General features: G+C 39.9%; 1 protein-coding gene across 1 annotated transcript in view; it reads right to left on the bottom strand.

Moving 5' to 3' along the window:
- The window catches only part of ST18 (suppression of tumorigenicity 18, zinc finger), a 125764-nt gene that overhangs the window by 74417 nt on the left and 30510 nt on the right, over positions 1-20837 (bottom strand). The window contains exons 4-7 of the mRNA XM_015566292.1: positions 16571-16724; positions 15445-15548; positions 7647-7701; positions 5132-5162 (exon numbers count right to left, since the gene is read on the bottom strand). Coding sequence (XP_015421778.1) covers positions 5132-5162; positions 7647-7701 — 86 coding nt within the window. The 5' untranslated portion in view covers positions 15445-15548; positions 16571-16724. The remainder of the gene's footprint in view (positions 1-5131; positions 5163-7646; positions 7702-15444; positions 15549-16570; positions 16725-20837) is intronic.

Here is a 20837-nt window from a genome sequence, read left to right on the forward strand (position 1 = left end):
TAGACAATAACAAGAAATGAAGTGTTTTGCTTGAGAATTAAATTCAATGCATTCCTTCAAGGAGGGTTGATGAGAAACAAGAAATAGTGTTAAATAACTTTGTGTTGAGTTAGAGATTTTCAGAGAGCACATTAGGATGAGAAGCTACCAATCAAAACAACAACTGTGAAGTGCTCAGCAGGTTGAAAGAAACCTCCATATATTGGTTACCAGTGTATCAAAGTAGCAAGACAGTCATGTGACATGTGGAAGTTGACAGATTTTGGATTTTGTTTGAGATAATAACTTTTCTGAGAATACACTTGAGATGGCTAGAGAGTCATCTATGGATGCATATAAAATGGTGTTAAAAAGTGTCCTTATATAAACTCTCTTTCTAATGACCTTTGAAAAGTATTTAAGAAAGATTTAGTTGATTTCAAACACTTCCAAGAGGTCCAATCAAAGACTTGAAAAAGACCAAGGCTTGTGCTCTTTGCTACACCACCGTCAAAATTGTTTGTTTGGGATCCTGCTACTCTTCATCAAATAGAAATGCCAACAATCATTAACAAGAACTCAAAGATCAAGAAAATTCCAAAGAAACACCATTGAAGATTAGCTTTTCCAAGTAAGAACTAAAAAACTAGCACTTCTCACACTTTTATACACATGTTAATAGCCAACAGATCTTGTTAACATGCAGGTTCAATAGCTCTGGTGCGGCCCCAAAATCTTCATTTTTAATAAGCTCCCACAGAATGCCGACCAGCTGATACTCTGAGTAGTCAAGCTCCGGGATTATATTTGATCCTCAAGTTGGAAGTGATCTCTCCCTCGGAATGCTTATAGCACCCACAATGATGTTATTATATAATTCCTCGGGTTTATTACATGGATACCTTTCATTTCATCTCCACTGCAATACCTAGTACTATGCTCTATAGAAGAAGGGTTGAGTGAACAGACATTGAAGGAAATATTCATTCCTCAATCAAGAGTGGCAGATTCTGCTACGTAAAAAGATTTATGTTACAAAAAATAAAAGCTAGATGGGTGAAAAAAAATTATCTCTCTGAGTGAGCTCTGCAAACCTGAACACCACAGTGAAGTAAATTTTCATGTGCAACTTGCAGTGGTAGCATTTTGTCAGTGTTAGAAAATGTCTGATTTCTAGAAATATCAGTGCCTTAGACTCCTGTAACTCATTGGTTAATAGCCTTGTGATAGTATTTGATCACAGGGGAAAAAAGGTAAAATAAATAAAGCATATTTTCTTGTTCTGATTCTTTTCTGAGAAATGCCACTCTGAATATTTACTCATAAGCCTCATAGTATTTTTTCTGAAATGAAGACATAATTTGAAACAAAGGGAATATACAGGGAGTGAAACTTTGAGGCATACGATGACAATCGTTCCAGAGAGATTGTTTTGTTTATTGTACTATATTTACTAGGGTAAGAAAGTGTCTTAAAATGTACTAAGGAGGCTTTTGACAAGAATGAAAATAAATAAAAAGAGTTTGTTCTTTAATAAGTACATTCCATTAACTATAATGCTATCACATATTTATAGTATTACATAGCCTTTTATAGCATTTAGCATTGAATTTGCTATCAAGTGGCCCTGCAATATGTGCCTATTGAGTGAATTGTTGAAATAATATGCACTGTGTCTAATTGGATCCATAAAAGCTCACAGGATAGTCAAGACAAATGATATTATCCACATTTAACTCATGAGCCAAGTTCAGGGCAGTTTAGTGCTTTCTACGTGGTTTTTGACTACGTGACTGAACCAGAGGCAGAATTGGGTGGCCTGTCCCGTGCCTTTCCGAACCCCCTGCAGCAGAAGCATAGGAAAGCCATTCAGAAGCTGGAATATATTTTCTAATTAGAGCAAAGGGTGTAAAAGCATTTTTCCAATGCATGACACAATTACCAATATTAGTAGGTGCAATCACATGAGGATCAGATTAAGGGTAATAGTAACAGACGAAAAGAGCAAAGATGAGACAGTGGTCATGATTTAGAAAGGTGCCAAGAGAGTCTTCCAAACACCACCTGTAGCCTGAAGTGTGTTAGAGGAAAGACTGGGAAATGCTAATAAGAAATCTGATTAAAGGTGGGCCTGTGGTTATAAATTGCTTTTTTAATGGTGACGATAGTAGCTGACATAGAGGATAATAGGGAGATGAGAATGTCAGTATCAATTTTTATTAGCGTCATGAATAATATAGTGTATTTAAATTAGCTTCTTTTGGTTTAGTATTTTTGTAAGTGGTATCTCTAGAAGCAATAACATGCTCAATGCATTCTAAAAAGGAAAACTAAATAAAGTTGCCAATATTCCCTACAAAATAGCCTTAACTCTCATACTGAGAAAAATATGCTATATTGCCTAAGATGCTCAAATTTCAGACGCAAAACAAATTCTGGATTCTAGATCACCAGAAACCTGAGGAAAAAATTGGAGGAGCAAGTGTAGCCAATGAACTTGTACAAAATTAAAAAGACACTAAAAATATAACCTAGCAAGTAAATTAGAACTTTTTTTCAAGAATTTACATAGAATGATCACTAGGATCTATATCTGGGGTCAATTTAAACTATTTCAGCAGCAACTTTGGAGCTACTCAGCCCAGGCATGATCATTCTGTTGAAAACAAGCAATTATGAAATTAACAGTAATCAGTAATTTTTACACACCGGTTCTTATTCAAGAAAAATAGGTGAATTAAGTTGGTTTCTAAATGTTATCAGCAATTATCACCAGCTTTCTGAGTTGGGCTAATGACAAATTAGGTAAAATTAAATATCTGATAAAAATAATTTTTAAGGAATTAGAACAATTTATTACTTTATTGTTTTATTATTTTTAATTAAAAGATATTCTTTATTTGAATTCCAGAAAATTAAGCTCTGAGAGACACACCATAAGGGTTAAAGCATAGAATTTCAAAATCCAGCTGAATCATTTTTTTTTTATATATTCTAGGCAGGTACTGCTAATTGTGTAGGTCAGAAAGCATGGCTTGGAGTTGAGAAGCTCGTCTCTGAGTCAGAAGTCTGGGTTACTAACTAGTGGTGAATGAAACCTTGGGCTATTTACATAAGCTATTTAGTTTCACTTTTTTCATCTGAAAATTGGAACTCTCATCATTTTTTTCCTTATAATGTTGTTGCGGGGATTAAAGGATAAACAACACTCAAGAATGTCTGGCATACAATAAGGTCACAGTAAATATTAGCTCTATTGTTATAACAAATGCTAATAAAGTAACTTAAATAGTAATTTTTATTTCTCCAGAAAGTTCTATTAAACATGTTTTCCCCCACAAAGTTGCTTCTCTCTATGAATTCCTTCCTTTTTCTCTATGAATTACATATTTCTCCTTGGCCAAAGCACACACTCATCTGTTAAATATTCTCTTTTCTTTTTCATGTTATCATACAAGACACGTCGCTCGAAAGGCCTCTCCCCTCCCCTCCGAATAGTTGGAGTCTCTAAAAAAGACTCTGGCTGAAAACACAACCACTTCCACAGGCGAGCAGACCGTGGGCTCGTGGGCACCCAGTTTCTGTGGCAGACCAGTAGGAAACGGTTCCCCGTGATGGCAAACATCTCACCCACTTTGAGCCTTTGATCACGTAACCGCCTTTTGATCATTCTACAGGGAACATAAAGTCTCCATACAGACAAGACTTTTAAAGGAGAACAGATTTTAAAAGCAAGCATTTAAGTGAGCCAGAAAATTCAATCTTTTCATTCTGCCTCAATGTGGGGTATACTATATGTTTTGCTCTTATAAAAAGTAGTTTATCATGTAAAACTCTCAATGATAACATTGATAATGGAGGCAGGGCCATGGGTTCCCTACTCAAATATTTCCACAGCTAAGGGCATTAGCATGAATGCTTGTACTCGGTTCTGATAGATTTGTGTCCCCTTAAATGGGTGAACCAAAGCTGACAGAATGAATCCTGGGACACAGAAGTAACTCAGCCCTGGCTTCGGGAAACCACAGAGCACAGTTGCCTGGGAAAATAACTATGTGAACTGTCAATGCACACATGACCAATTTCAACGTGGATCCGACACTGTTACATATCCTTCAGTTTCCAAACATTTCCCTGAGGAACACATACAGACCACTGTTGTTTTCACAAAAGTGGGTTAGTTAGCGGGTTTGGGACTTTCTGGGATTGCAACAGTAAACCTAGAGCAGAGACAAGGTTCTAATCTTGCTCCTGACACAATTTCACTACAAAATATCACCAGTACAGAAAACGTATTGGCAGTATGTGTTTATTTTCAAATATGTACTTTAAAAAACGACACTAGCCTGGCCGGTGAGGCTCAGTGGTTGAGCATCAACCTATGAACCAGGAGGTCACGGTTCCATTCCCGGTCAGGGCACCTGCCCAGGTTGTGGGCTCCATCCCCAGTAGGGGGCCTGCAGAAGGCAGCTGATCAATGATTCTCTCTCATCATTGATGTTTCTATCTCTCTCCCTCTCCCTTGCTCTCTGAAATCAGTAAAAAATATATTTAAAATAAATAAATAAGTACTTTTTAAAAACCACACCATACTTCACAATAATACTGTTTTAAAAAAAAAATCTAATGAGAGTTTATTCTGCAAAACCTATTAAGGTGGACTTTTCAGAATATTACCTGAGGTGCATTTACAATATACAAGGTGGAAATGCTTGGACCCACCCCAGTAGCTATCAGTCACATTAGAAAAAGTCACGTGGTTACCTGATAGAATTATCTGAGTATTAAAAAAAAAAAAGAGTAGAGAATTTAGGACTTGGGTTATCCATTAATCAAGTTCTTCACTTACCATCAGTGCACAAACAAAACACATGTGAGGTGTGTACACAGAGGCAGCACACACTCTATGGAGAAAAGTGGAAAATTACTCACATTACAGCAAAGTGCTGTGGGTTTAGTTATCACAAGAGTAGTTTGAATTGTTTTAGGTTAACTATCAATAGTTTTTTCCCTTCTTTGGCATATAGACAGAGGCTACGTGAAATAAACCCATTGGCTTATTCCCCATACTAAAGCAGGGATTCTGAATACAAAACATTCTAATAATTAAAGCAAATCAATATTAGAAAAAGTAATGTAGGACAAACCTTACCTGAGCTCCTGGATTAGAGAATTCATTGGCACTGTTGAAAACAAAAATCAGTTACTAATTTCAAGAATTGTACAACTGAAATTATTCACCTACCTAGACATAATGATCAATAATGGTTAGTTTAGACCCCACGTAAGTTCCCACTGGTGGGTTGATCTTTTCTGGTTCTGGTTCCTCAGAGACAAGAGGACAAATGAATATGGCCCAGGACAGATGACTCTAGGTTTAGTGCCTAGGGTGACCCTGGGAACTTGATGTCATGGGTTGGACTTTCTGAATACTTGTCTTTAGAAATACATTCAAAAATCACAGGGGCATGAAGGACTTGAATTATTTTTAAAATCAATTTAACCCATTTTATTGTTTATGGAGAATTTTTCCAAAAAAAAAAAAACCCACCACACCCCTATTTACATTTTAATTGACATTAAACAAGTATATAAATAAAACTGACGAAAGATTTACTAAAGAACATGTCCCAAGACTCGTTTCATACATTTTACACTTAGAGAGAGGAGGATAAGCATCAGCCATATTAAAGATCAACATCCTTCAAAATAAACAATTTATAGAAAAAAAGAACTTTGATTTTTCTTACGGGGATGATGGGAACTAAAGCAGTCCATGTTTATAAATACCTGCCTACACAAGGATAAGCAGCATACTGAGAGAGACAACAGGTGGCTTGGAAGATTACTCATGCTGCACGAGAAACAGTTGTCTCATTTCTCGAAGAACATTTTGGCTCTATTTAAGAACGTATATGTATGTGCCAAAGGAATTTGAAGTAAAAAAAAAACTGCAAATTAAAACAGCCACAATTTCCAAGTATGCTAGCGTAGTGTGCTTTTAGGAGTCTAAGCAAGAGATTCAAATAATCCAAATATAGTCCCTAGGACTCTGATATTTATGGCAGACCTGAGATTATACTAAATAATGATGCAAACTCTTTTTCTTAAATTTATATTTTATGGGATGTTCAAGTCTACTCATGATTGCACTTCATAAAAACTTAATGTTTAGAAATACTGCATTCTAGCCCTAACCAGCTTGGCTCAGTGGATAGAGCGTCGGCCTGTGGACTGAAGGGTCCCAGGTTCGATTCCAGTCAAGGGCATATACCTGGGTTGCGAGCACATCCCCAGTAGGAGGTGTGCAGGAAGCAGCTGATCGATGTTTCTCTCTCATCGATGTTTCTAACTCTCTATCCCTCTCCCTTTCTCTCTGTAAAAACTCAATAAAATATATTTTTTAAAAAAAGAAATACTGCATTCTAAATATTAGACTACATGATGCAATTACTTTAAAGGTACCATAAAGCTAAAACTGGAAAATAATACAGTGTCAAATTTCTATTTAGGTAAAGCCCCATATCGCATATAGCATCATTCTGTATTTTGGTTACCATGACTAATGATAAACATAATTACATTTTAACTAAAAAATAATCATCCTGGAATTTATTTAAAATTTTGGAATCTGAACTTTACTCAAACAGGAATTACTGACCTTAACTACATATGTAAGCATAGCTAACAAAAGCCTCCCATTGGATTAGCCACTTTCAATGATAAATCCCAAAATGCTTCCAAAATATCTTCCCATTGCTGCCTGACTCAGCCCTTCTCAGCAAGGCTGACCGTGAGAGAACAGGGTGGGGAACAGCTACCCACAGTGTTTTCAGACGCCATGGTGAACCTGCAGTTGTCCATTTAAAATTAAGGTTCCCCCAAAATATAGCTAATTATAATAAAAGTTATTTTCCTTAAGGTGTATTATTGCACGTCAACCCTGTTTTCCAGATGTTGATATCATCAAGGGCCTATTTCTATTTCAATGTTACATCACCATCTGTTGGTTACAAAAAGGGAGGGAGAACCATTACGTTAAACCTCTCACACATTTCTTTGTGGAGCTGTCGGAAATTCCCAGCAGGGACAGTCAAAAAATAAACATCATCATTTTACTGAAACTAAGTTTAGATTGGGAGCCACGAAGCCAGATAACATAAAAATCAAAACCCGTTTTGGCAATAAACGAGCAATTTGGTCTTTTTCCTTGGCCATTAAAGGTCACATCAATAATGTGAAGGTCTCCATGAAGCATTCTTCCCTCGCTGACCCTGATGTTGTTTTGCAAGATGTTCGAGCCTACTCATGATTGCACTTCATAAAAATTAGCCTCCTATATCATTTGGGCTCTTCTGAGTCCTTCAACTCCTGGTTCGGAATATTCTGCCTCTCAATACCATGACCCAATGTTCTAATTTGATCTACCAAAAAAAAAAAAGGAAAAAAAAAGAAGATGAAGAAGAAGAAGAGGAGGAAGAGGAGGAGGAGGAGGGGAGGATAAGAGCTAGAGGAGGCAGGGAGCACAGAAGAGCTGTCCATTTAGAAGGAGGAAGAGAAGTCCTGAGGAGGTTGTCATCATTCTGCACGGCAGGGACTGGGCACCAGAACACCCATATTTCATGGTGTGGTGGGCACGGTGTCCCGGGACCTGCTTGCTAACTCACCCTTCGTTCCTTTAGAGCGGGTACGCAGCGTTTTATCCTCAGCCTCTGCGTCCATCTGTAACAGGAGCACAAGTCCTGAGGTTATTCCTTTGACAGTGACCAAAATGTGAAAACATGTCACTAGAAGTTCTTAAGGTCGTGATGAAAAACAGAGTAGACTTCCATGTTCTTGAATAGCATTCTGACCCTGCAGGGAGAGAACTGTGACTCCCTCGCACTCCCTGCGTTTTGGAAATACTCCTATCGATGCTGGGCCCACAGGAAACAGTGACAAGAGGGCAGATGTCCTTGTCCATAAGTGTTTGCTAGTGATTCAAACACTGTTGGCATCACAAGGACAGAAAGAAAGAAAATGGAGTGTCTGATTAACAGGGTTGCAAAGGAGACAAAACCTCAAATGCCAAACTGAAAGGCTTCAGACTCATTTCCTAAAACTTGATTTCTTTGCATTTCTAGACCTTTTCTGATACATACCACTTGCCAGAAAAAGTGATTCCCCATGTAAAAAAGCAACATGGAGGCAACCCTTTGAAATGTCCCTATTTCAAAATACCATTGGAAATGTTGATTAGCAAAAATGGCATACATTTACTTTAAGAATTCCAGAACAAACACTGGTTATAATCATCCCAGTCTATAAGGAAGGTGAAATTTGAGTGTTGGGTGTGGCAGTAAATATCCTAAAACACCACCCCTCAATATTTTAAATATAATCAAACGCACTCTCAAAGGGATGCAAACATTCTAAAAACCTATTGTTTTTGTCCACATGGAGATAAATTCTGACCTGGGTACATTCATCCATTTCCGTAGACTCCCCTGATAATTTCTTAGCTTAATTCACTTTTGCACGTTGGCAGAAAGGTTTCTTAAATAGAAAGAAGTTGCTTTGCTGGTTGAAAGTCAGACACGGGCAGAAGGTGCTGTGTGTGGCTCCCACCCCTAAATCCTGTCAGGAGTGTGGAAGCCTGTGACTGCGATGGTAATGGGAGACACATCTCTGCTCTCCGAGGCTGAGTTGTGATTGAAGGCACTGACCTGCCATAGACTTATAATAGGGGAGCAGGTGTGGCAATGATGGACTTTAATTTCCTTTAATAAACCTTTTATGTGCCACACTTTTACTGCCATGTGACGCTCTCCAAGGTCCTGCACATAATAGGTTCATTACTTTTGATTACTATAGCCTATTGAGACAAACAACTCCAGAACACACTATATATTATGTTCAGTTAAACCAATATAGACTATTTATCCATTGTGCATTTTTTCACCTGCAACACTACAGACAAAATTAACAGCAGCTCTCGTCAGCTAAAACTATTAAAACCACCAGCACTCTTTTGTCATCATTTCATAATAAACACCACACCGATCATTGAACGGCTTTTTTAAATTAGCAAACAAAAAGTGCACGCTGCTTTTGCTGAACAGCAGTTGCTTTCGTCTAAATAAAATGGTTCATTGTTATGAATATTTTAAATTACATAATAAGACAAAACAACAATAAAACAAAGGTGGGGTTTTTTTTTCTGTAGATTTTCCCCCCTCTTAAAAACACATGGATTTATGACAGATGTGACTGGCCAGGATTACAATGGCTTGGTTTACTCAGGATGGTGAGCACTGTGTTGTAAAATCCTCCTCCTCTGTGAGTGTCTCTGTTGCATATAAAGTGGCTGAACTCATGCAAACTCCCCTCCATGTGCTAAACGAATAACTAGAGTAAGAGAGAATGGAGCACGGGGGTTAAAATGATGAAAACCATCCACTCCTTCTGAAGAAGCTACTCAACTCAGGTCTAACGCTATTCTGCCACACAGGTGGTATTAGCTCTCCCCAGCCACTGAAAAATTTCCCCAAAAGGCAAGTGAAGGTTGAACTCCACGAGTTTCTTTCCCAAAATGAAGCAATAGATGGCAAAGAGTACCGTGGACACAAATTAAAGAGTTTCTGAAATCTACTTAAATGTAACCTTTATAACAGCTTTACGACTAGTTCGTTCTATCTATCTATCTATCTATCTATCTATGTGTTTATTTATTTATTTTTAATCCTCATCTGAGGAGCGAGGATATTTTTCCCATTGATATTTAGAAAGAGTGGAAGGGAGGGGGGAGCAGGACAGAGAGGAGAGGGGAGAGAGAGACATCTATTTGTTGCCTCCTACATACACCCCAACCAGGGACAGGGAATGATTCTACAACCCAGGTATGTGCCCTTGACTAAGAATCAAACCCATGACCCTCCAGTGTGCATGCTGATGCTCTAACCACTGAACCACGCTGACCACACCAGTCAGTGCAAGACTACTTCCATTTGCAATTTGGCTATCCAAGGATCTAACTGTTCTTTCATCAACCCATGCAGCCACCTCCCCATGAAGGTCGTTGGAAGGGATGTGTAAATACACATGGCCCTCTGCTTGACTGGGCTTAGAATGCAGGTTTATAATTGCATGTTGTGGAGCTACCGTCCTCTTGTTGGTGTAGCATGTATATCCTACATAAATATTGTAAAAGCTGATACTCGTTGACACAACTACGTTTTCAGATTTAACCTGTGGGCCAAGTTGTAGGAACAAAGTGGACCAAGGCCATAATATACAACCTATCTATTTCACCTTCTTTCTCTCCCTCACACCTGAAGAATAATAAAAGTATGAAAATCAGTGTCCAGTCTTGTCTTATAGTTTTTCAGGGAGTTAAAGTATCAGAAACCTAAAGCACATGTGCTTTTCCTTTGGGGCTGGGGGTGGAAGTTTTTACCATTTATGAGATGGCTCGCTCTCCTCATACATCTCAATCCTATTCAATAAAAGGCTAATATGTAAATCGACCAAACAGCAGAACAACTGGTGGCTATGATGAGCACTGACTACCAGGGGGCAGACACTCAATGCAGGAGCTGCCCCTGGTGGTCAGTGCGCTCCCACAGGGGGAGCGTTGTTCAGCCAGAAGCCGGACTCATGGCTGACGAGTGCAGCAGCAGCTAGAGACCCCACAGGGATCCCAGACTGTGAGAGGGCGTAGGCTGGGCTGAGGGACCCCCCCCAACTGCCCCAGTGCATGAATGTCATGCACCGGGCCTCTAGTTTGAAAATAAGTTTTTGTTCTCTAAAATCTTGAATATGAGAAAAAAAGTCCACCAAAAAAATCAATAAAGACATATTTTTTTTAAAAAAATAAAATCTTGAATATGGGAGTAAAAATTTCTAAGTGTTCTTCATTTGAGTTGTTATCAGCAACTTTAATAAATTGCCAATGAATAGCCTTAATTTTTGTCAAATAAAACCTCTTATTCAGTGGGTGCCTCATTCAGGTAATGGTTGGTGAAAGGCAGAAAGAGACTTGTACCTCAGTGCATGTGTTGAGACCTGGGTGGGTGAGGTGAGGATCATCATCTTCCAAATCCTCTCAGATTTATAGAAGAGATATACGATTATGGTATGAATCAAGAACTGACCTAAATAACATGGGCTGCAACCTTAAAACGACTTTTCCCATTGGGAACACTGTTGTTTTTCATTGGCAAAGGAGACTGGATCATTTTTACTACTTCAGTCCTGAATGGTATTGGCAAGTCTGCAATTAATTTTATAAAATTTAATGAGTCACTGCTTTTTTCAAAACAGAAATGTGATTTTTCTAAAACGCTGTCCTTCTCTCAGTTTCTTAGGGCCTTTATCTATCTCATTCCATGGTTTATACAGGAACAAGACAAGACGTTTTCTGAGATTCCTATGATTCCTCCTGCCTTTACAGTCTACTTCTCAAAAGAGTAATAATATTAAAGGTTGCCTTTGCCACTCTTATTTTTATTGATCTGAAACTACTTTTTAAAAAGTTTATTTAACTTATAAGTGTGGATATGTTTAATATATAATATAATATTATATAATAAAATTTTTATATAGAAAGGAGAAAAAAGTGGTCATTGCTTGGTATCTGATTCTTAATAAAGGCATGAAGAAATCTGTAAGAACACTTTATTCCCCAGTTCTCTAGGAGTTAATGCACGGAGAAATGACAAGAGGGAAAGAATTATAAAATAAAGAAGGCAAAGAAGCAAAACTTGGAGGAAGGACATGCAAGAACAAACGATGGAAATTAGCAGACAGGCAATGAAGAAGAAAAGTGACCACAAAATAAAGTGTAACTACTTAGTTGAATTTGGAAAGTTCTCATTTAACAACCTTTGGTACTTATAAACCTATATACAGGTGCACACAGTCATTTTCTAGTTACTGGTACTTGAGCATCTTTTCTCACTAGTGCTTAGTGCAGTGATGGCGAACCTATGACACGCGTGTCAGAGGTGACTCGCGAACTCATTTTTTGGTTGATTTTTCTTTGTTAGATGGCATTTAAATATATAAAATAAATATCAAAAATATAAATCTTTGTTTTACTATGGTTGCAAAGATCAAAAAATTTCTGTATGTGACATGGCACCAGAGTTAAGTTAGGGTTTTTCAAAATGCTCACAATGCCGAGCTCAAAAGGTTCACCACCACTGGCTTAGTGCTTACATCAGGGACAATCACCTGATCTGTCCATAGCACCCCAGTGTCCAGATCTGGTACCTTCCTTTGTGCTGATGAGGGAGCCCTGAAATTACCATTTTGTGGGATAGAGAGGCTCAAGAAGCAGGACACATAATTCATAAACTCAATTTTGTTTTTATTCACACAAGTAAATTACTGGTATGTGAGTAGATTTAGTTTGATTTTATTTTCTACTTATAATCCTATTTTAACCTAATGGTAAAAAATATTCAAGTATATATATTTTTTAATTTTCTGCTTCTCCAGTTTATTTATTTACTTTCAATTTTATTCTGCTTTTGTTTTAGGTGTACAGCTTAGTGGTTAGACAATCATATACTTTACATCGTGTTCCCCTGGATATTTCCAGGACCCCAATTGGCACCCTACATAGTTATCACAGAATTATTTCGTATATTTCCCATGCTTTACTTACTTCTTAAAAACTATATAAAATAAATCTTTTGGTCATGTTTAAGTTTTATGTCTCCTTCAACAGAACTCTAGACACAGACATCCTCACTACTCATTTATAAGTAGTCTTGTGTTTCTTAATCCTATATAATGAAAGCCTAATATGCTAAGTGTCCGACCGTTCGACTGTTCGACCAGTCGCTATGTGCGTACTAACCACCAGGGGCAGACTCTCCGACCAGTAGGTTAGCTTGCTGCTGGGGTCCGGCCGATCAGTACGGGGCAAGATGGGCTGGACACATCCTGGAGCCCTCCTACAGTCCCTCCCTGGCCCTGATCGTGCACCAGTGGGGTCCCTTGGCCTGGCCTACGCCCTCTTGCAATCCAGGACCCCTCAGGGGATGTTGGAGAGCTGGTTTCGGCCTGATCCCCACAAGCCAGGCCAAGGGACCCCACCAGTGCACGAATCTGTGCACCAGGCCTCTAGTCTTAATATAAAAAGCCATGGTGATCATACGGTTTTAAGGACACTGTCTCAAAATCCTTATACAGTTAATCATAATACTGTCTAGGTATATATAGTCTTATGCAGGAAGCTACTTCACATTTGAAAAGTCCTTCACATACATTCAACCTGTAATCATTTCCATGTTTAACCAGATTGTATTGTGTTCCTCTCCCCGTATATTTGAACTGATGATGTAGTTTTGTATGTTGTGTCACGTTCATCTGTGTGATGTCCTCTCAGTCCAGGAGCTCTCGTTGCAGTGGGGAGAGGAAGTTCCAGGGTCCTCTCAGTGAGGAGTCCTTAACCCTTTTAACTTCCTTTAGAAGGATCAATTTTTTTAAATGACAGAGACTCAGGAAGTTGGAAAAAACTAACCCCCCCCCCCCACAAAAGAAAAATGAAACAACTAGATGATGCCAGTACCTCGGAATAAAACTTGGCGAGGCTGAAGAACAAGGAACCCTACAGTGAGCACCCTTTCTTTGGGTAATTCTGCCACCGTTTTGTTTGAACACAGCTTTGGATCAGCCCAAAATGGCAGGAAAAGATGTTTGTTTCCCTGATACACAGGACAACATGGAAGGAAATGAGTTGTGATGCTAAAGGAATAGTTGACTTACCCTAAGACAGAATGTTCAAGGATATTTTTCTCTGTTTGTACCCTCTGCTTACTTTTCTGGGTGTTTTTTTTTCATACATTTATTAATAGGAAGAGCAATTCAGAAAATAAATATTCAAGAGTCTAACCCAGGGGTGGGCAAACTTTTTGACTCGAGGGCCACAATGGGTTCTTAAACTGGACCGGAGGGCCGGAACAAAAGCATGGATGGAGTGTTTGTGTGAACCACTATAAATTCAAAGTAAACATCATTACATAAAAGGGTATGGTCTTTTTTTTTTTAGTTTTATTCATTTGAAATGAGCCAGATCTGGCCCGCGGGCCGTAGTTTGCCCACGGCTGGTCTAACCTAATAAAACAGGGTTTTTATATCATTTGTGACAACACATATATATAACCTTTTAAATCTTTTCTGAATTCTTTATCCTAAATAAAATATTTCCTGAATCTTTTGTTCAGGGCACAATGACCCTGATTTCAATTCTCTGTTCCTATCTGTCTCTTATTGCACTGTCTGACTCTGTAGAAAGCCAAGGAATTGCATAATGTCTACCCTTCACATCTATGATACCTCTCCTTGTCTCCACGAACCCCTCTTACGCCCAACAAGCACCATACTGAAAGGAAGGAGCAGGTCTGGTCTGCTCCCAGATTCAGCACGGTTCTCTGGGAATAGCTCTTCACCAGGGCCAAGTGCATGCACATTTCCCAGAGACAAGGTGATTTTCTAGAACCACTTGGGCATGCACTGCACTGAAGAAACCTTAAACCTGAGACCAGCTGGTGGGCATTCTAAGGAGGCTGATCTATTTTAGTCTCACTTCTCGTTTCTGAGTCGTCACTGCTGTTGTAGACTTCATCCTGCAACTTTGCACAACTGGCAGTGCTGCACATAAACCAAAGCCATATGTTTGTGTCCTTTTGCCAAACGACTCCAGCAAATAGTCCTATTATTCCCTTAGGTAGCCAACGAGTGCCAAGGTTTTCTATTAGTTGCTGTAGTGGCCTCTGAGTCACAAGTTTGTCACATAAGAGGGTAATTGCGGGCTTTATGTTTTAGGAGTCACTTTTTTTTCAGTGTATTTTCTTAGTGGGCCCTCTTTAAAAAGAACTCAGAGTTAGTAACACCTTAAAAGGGCCTTGATTTTTTTTTCTTATTGATATTTTGTGATGCATGTGTTGCAAAATAGGTAAATGCTAGCAAACAAGTTCCTTCATATATGGATAAATTATTTTAAATAGATTTTTCTCCCAAGGACAACCCAATTCCTTACTTTTCAGGGTTTGGAGCAATTAACTCTACACATCCTATAGTGTTTAAAACATGATTTAAAAATATATCACTTATTTACTTTTAATCCTTAAGTACTCATTTTCTAATCAAAATGAATCTAAATTGAATTTTTAAAACTTTTTTTTAACACTGAACCTTTCTTTAAGGGCAAATCTGTGGACAAATAACACATCCCAATCAACATGTAAAAGATTTTTAGGCTCAGAGGACTTCTTCACCTGCTTGATGTTTTTAACTATCAAAGTGACCATGTTTCTGACAAAAATCACACTTCTAAATTCAGCACTAAGAAAAAAAATTTCAAAGCAAATTCACAGAGATAAAGCACTGCTATCCAGGAGAGTCTTTATATACATGCTTTGATTGGATTCGTTTTCTTTTACTAGATGATACTTTTTCATAAAAATGTTGCCTTACCTCTCTGTTTCTCTGGGTAACTTGTATGCCAACTTGATTTCTCCTGCTTCGTTCAAGTGACTGAATGTCTCTGCCCGCTTCAGTGAGAAATCCTAAGATTCATTCTATTAAGACGAAAGAAGGGAAGTCTATCAGGTAGGGCAAGTTAAATAGATCAATAATAAACACTGACGTGAACAATGAATGATGTGCTGACACTTTTACTTATCATTCAGTTGGACTAGACCAGTGGTCGGCAAACTCATTAGTCAACAGAGCCAAATATCAACAGTACGATTGAAATTTCTTTTGGAAACCAAATTTTTTAAACTTAAACTATATAGGTAGGTACATTGTTATTAACTTAATTAGGGTATTCCTAAGACTTAGGAAGAGCCACACTCAAGGGGCCAAAGAGCCGCACGTGGCTCGCGAGCCGCAGTTTGCCGACCACTGGCCTAATACTATAAAAAATGTATACTATATATCAGTGTAAAAACATGTTTACTTTTTCAAAGGTAAGCGAAATTCCTTTTTCGTCTTTATTACCAAACTATATACAAATTATGTCTTCAATTTACCAGGGAAAGTGGGTAAGAAAGACTCCCTTTAGCACTGCTATTTTACTTCTAACCACCAAAAGAGAGCGTTCCGACAAGCTTTGGGGTGTGCTACACTCAAGCCCAGGGAAAGTGGGTAAGAAAGACTCTGTTAGCACTGTTATTTTACTTCTAACCACAAAAAGAGAGGGTTCCGACAAGCTTTGGGGTGTGCTACACTCAAGTCACAGAAGACAGATGGAAATGCGGCCTGTTGGGATCCAGGGCTCTCTTGGGCGAGGCTGTCATAAAACGCAACTGATTCTTCTTGCCGCTGTGTGAACCTGTTTCCCAGGAAGCAACTTGCCCTTGGTTTACTTTGCGATCAGACAGAACGCACGGAGCCGTATCACTTCTACTTGGTCTCGGGGATAAGAACAGAATCTGTCTGCGAGCACACCGTGTGGCCCTTGAGAGAAAACTCTGAAATTCGGGGCAGTACACTCAGCAGGTGAGAGGGGCTGTCCATACAAACATCACGTATATCACCCAGACCTTACATGTCTTCTCTCTGGCAGTTCTGGGATTGTAACACACACACCACCAACCTTCCTTGCCAATTTCCCGCGTCTCGTCCTGTGTTTTACCCTTGGCAATGGATGGAAGTAACCGGCTTCTGAACCATAGATTTCTCGGTGACTTGCAAGGTTTGACCACACATTAAGCAGATGCTTCTTCAACGCCAGTCAGCAACTGTGGCTCCTGGGAGAAGAGGGATGAAACTCTCTCAAGTGCTAGAGTAGACCACTGCCAGGATGAAAGCATTGAAAAGTCGCATGGGAGTTGGGGAATTCTTAGTTTGTGGTCGATGGCAGCCAAAAATACATAAAAAGACCTTCTCTGAAAATGCGTTTGGCTTATTCTGCTTCGCCCTCGGTTCAGAAGGAGTTCTGAAGCTTCCCACCTGCCCATTCCCCTTTGTCTGCCAGACTCGAGCCTAAAACAAAAGATCCTGGAAAACAGTCACAACGCTCCTTCTAAATCCTGAGAGTAATGGCTTTCTGTCTGATGCCCTATCGTGGTATGTATTTATTAGCAATACATTTTCCATTTATTTTCTCAAAGATTGCCAATAAAGAACGGAATCGCATAAGGGAGTAGCTGTAAACCCTCCGAGTTCCCTAATGTCAAAGTCATTAGCATCCGAATAAGCACACAGCAGCATATCATCTGCACAATTGCCATTTTTTTTACTACTTTTAATAGCGTTTCTCCGAGGGCTCATTTTCAACTTTCTTCAGTGGTTAGTTGGTTCCCAGGGGAAAAGCAGCTTCCTGATGCTTGCAGCTTCCACCCTACAAGCCGGCCGTTTGCTGTCAGACGCACCGGGCCTCTGCCCTAACCCCATCTGCTGTCTCTCCCCTCCCCGGGGACCAGAGTGAAGGCTGCACAGCTGAGATCGACTTGGGGAAGTGGGCAGAGGGCTGGGACCAAACGCGACTTTAGAAACGTGATCTGACACACACAGGCTCGAAAGGCCCAACTACACAAAATACATATGGAAAGTGCAAGCCCTTCAGAGGCCCCTCATTTCCTGTGTCCATCAGCACTAACGCCACCCACCCCCTTGGCTGATGCCGCTGAAATCGGTTCCCTCCATCCCCTGCATGGGCCCTGTCATTATAATACTTTAAAGGCAATCCCTTTAAAGCCCCATTTTTATTAATTGCCACACTTTAATCTCCTTTGCTCATCTTAAACCATTTTATAGCACCTAAGGTCTTACTAAAATATTTATGGGAAATACTCACTTTGGAAGGCAGTTAAGCTGGTCAAGACTTGGGATCTTGACCAAGCTCCCACACCGGGCAGCAGAGTTAGTTCTAGCTACACATTGAAGCTCGTATTTTTATAAAACAGCAATCGTAAGAGATAAAACTGCATGGCAACTAAGGTGTTGGTAATCTAATGGGCTACAAAATCTTTAAGTGTGCACTCTAATTAAGGCATGTCTCTACAGCCCTGGGCAGTGTTTCTCAGTGGTTAGGGTCTTGCCCCATGAACCGAAGGATCTCAGGTTCAACTCCCCGTCAAGGGCACGTACCTGAGTTGCAGGTTTGATCCCTAGCCCTGGTCAGGGTTGGGTGCGGGAGGCAACCAATCCATGCATCTCTCACACATCAATGTTTCTCTCTCTCCCCCTCTCTCTCTCTTCCTCCCTCCCTCCCTCCCTTCAACTCGCTCTAAAAATTAATAGAAAAAAAATACCCTCGGGAGGATTAACAAAACAAAGGCATGGCTCTCCTTGTTTAATGGAGTCATCACAAAGTACTCCATTTGTCGGCTTTACTATATGCCAATAATTAGGGACTCAGTTCTTCACAGCTGCTTCCTGGGTGAGTCCCTGCTTCTGAAAAAGCTTTTTAAACCTATGATACCATGTAATGAATCTGCTGTGTTGCTAAAAGAAAAAAAAAGGCATATCAGATTATATTTGATTGGGGGGCGGTGAATGACCTAAAGTGAGATGATGTATGTGTCAGTTGTATCCTTAAAGCAGAGAATCATAGATTTACCTGCCTTCCCAAACAAAAAAAACAAAACAAAACAAAAACAGGAAAAAAAAATACTGCAGCATTTTTTTAAAAATCCTCCAACTAGACTCAAAGTAAAAAATTGGATGCGAAGACCAATAAATGTAATGTGAAATGCGTGTAGCACTTGTAGCCCTGAAACGTAACTAAGATGAGCTCACCACAAGCACTCACTGGTTCCTGGGATTTGCTGGTCTACTTCAGTCCGGCTGCAAAGGCACAGCAGGGCCCCCAGGAAATTCGGAAAGTGAATACAAGCTCCAAAGACCACACCCGGCCAGAATTAGTGCCTTAAGAAGTAAAATAAAAGCAGGAGCATGCCAGCATGTTTACCTTCGCATGGCTACCTCCGGAGGCCCCGCCTCCACAACTTCTAATAGTTCCAGTCTCTTAATCACTCTTTTAACCTTCACATCTCCACCAATTGTTCATTATTTGGAATGACGGAGGGCGGGGGAGGGGTTCTCCTCACGTGTTTATATTTGTGAATGGCAAAGCAAGTCCTTTGCAGCTCTAAGTGTCCAGGTTTATTTTTATATTAATCAATATGATATTTTAAGTTAGAGTTCAACTTCGTATAAACTTTAATGATATCTTTGCCCGGACAATCAAGTTCTTCGGTTTTCCATTTCCCGTTTTGCTGTATTAAATTTCCCATGAACATGTAAGCCCCTTACTTCAGAGTTTCTGATCAATGAGCTGTAGAATTGTGTTTTTTTTCCCCCATTATAGCAAGAGACATTTAGAAATTGATTCATAAAAATTCTGTAAGCCTGTTGCCACTTGATGCTTATGCCTCACAGATGACGTTGTTCTACTTAGCTCTCCAGGTCGGTATTCCAGCATATGCTGCATTGGCTGGAGCCGATGAAGAGAAGTGGTGAGTTTCATGTAAGTTGCTTTAGGCAAAGAAAAACACTGTGGCCCTAGCTGGTTTTGCTCAGTGGATAGAGCATTGGCCTTTGGACTGAGGATTCCAGGTTCGATTCGGTCAAGGGCACATGCCTGGAGTTGTGGGCTCAATCCCGAGTAGGGGGCGTGCAGGAGGCAGCCAATCAATGATTCTCTCTCATCATTGATGTTTCTATCTCTCTCTCTCCCTCTCCCTTCCTCTCTGAAATCAAAAAGGAAAGAAAGGAGAGAGTGGAGGGAAGGAGAGAGAAGGGGAGGAGAGAGAGGGGAAGAGAAGCAAGAGGGGAGAAAAGGGGAGGGGAGGGGAGGGGAGGGGAGAGGAGGGGAGAACACTGAGATGGGCCACAAGCTTTCCTTTTACCATCAGCTCATCATCAGGCCCCTGATCCCAGTAGGAGCAGAAAAAGAGCTTCCTCAGCATGAAATGCTCCGCAGGAGAACTGCTGGCATGTAGGGTGAGCCAGTGGTACCCTTTCTTCTCAGGGAGGATGTTTGGGTTTTAAATCATTACATAGTCAACCAGATTATGTCTTCGATATTAGCAATCTGGTTGCTTTTCACGATCCATTGTGAGCATTTTTTGGCTTCCCCAAGTGGCCACTGAAGTTCAAATGTAAATAAAACTTCTTGTTATTCAGTATAGTTTGTCCTCTGAAAAGAACAAAAACTAAAATTGATCCCTGAACAAACTTTCCACGGGTGGATTTCATCGGTTTTTACTGGTTTGCCCAGGTGTATGAAATTCTCTGCCCTGCAGTCTTTTTTCAAGAAGTTCTAAGCACAAGGAGTGCTAAGGCAACGCTGCTCTCCCAGGAAAACGCAATTTTTGTTTTGCAAATTGCGGAAGTCATACGGAACACCCGAGCATCAGAACAACTCCCGTTCCGCCGCACTGTCTATGAAGTAATTGTTCTTGTCCTAGCAGGTTTAGAGTATTTGTATTTGTCCTTCCAGCCCCTGTAAAACGAGAACACAGGCCTCTTCTCCCTAAACTCGGAGGCAACACCAATAACTTGTGCAAGACCTGTATTCCTCGGGGCAAGAGGATTTGACTTTCACCTGATTTAAGGAACAAAACAGCCTCAAAGATACCTCCAGCCTCGCTGCGATTAACATAACTGCATTTAGATGCCGTTCATGACTGATAATTCCAACACCTTGTGGTGGGGAAAGTTGCATGCTGTAAACATTATAAACATATTCAAATAAGCTTAGCACAATCGGCCATGCTTATTTCTGCCTAGATCATGGACCAGTGAAATGGTTAATGCAAATGGATTTATAATTTGCTTTGGGGGGCCAGTTTCTTCTCCTTATTTATTAGCCCAGCTGATGGGGCAGATTTGATGAGGCACTTCTGGAATAATTG

Source organism: Myotis davidii, unplaced genomic scaffold (genome assembly GCF_000327345.1).
Source record: "Myotis davidii unplaced genomic scaffold, ASM32734v1 scaffold200, whole genome shotgun sequence".
NCBI lineage: Eukaryota > Metazoa > Chordata > Mammalia > Chiroptera > Vespertilionidae > Myotis > Myotis davidii.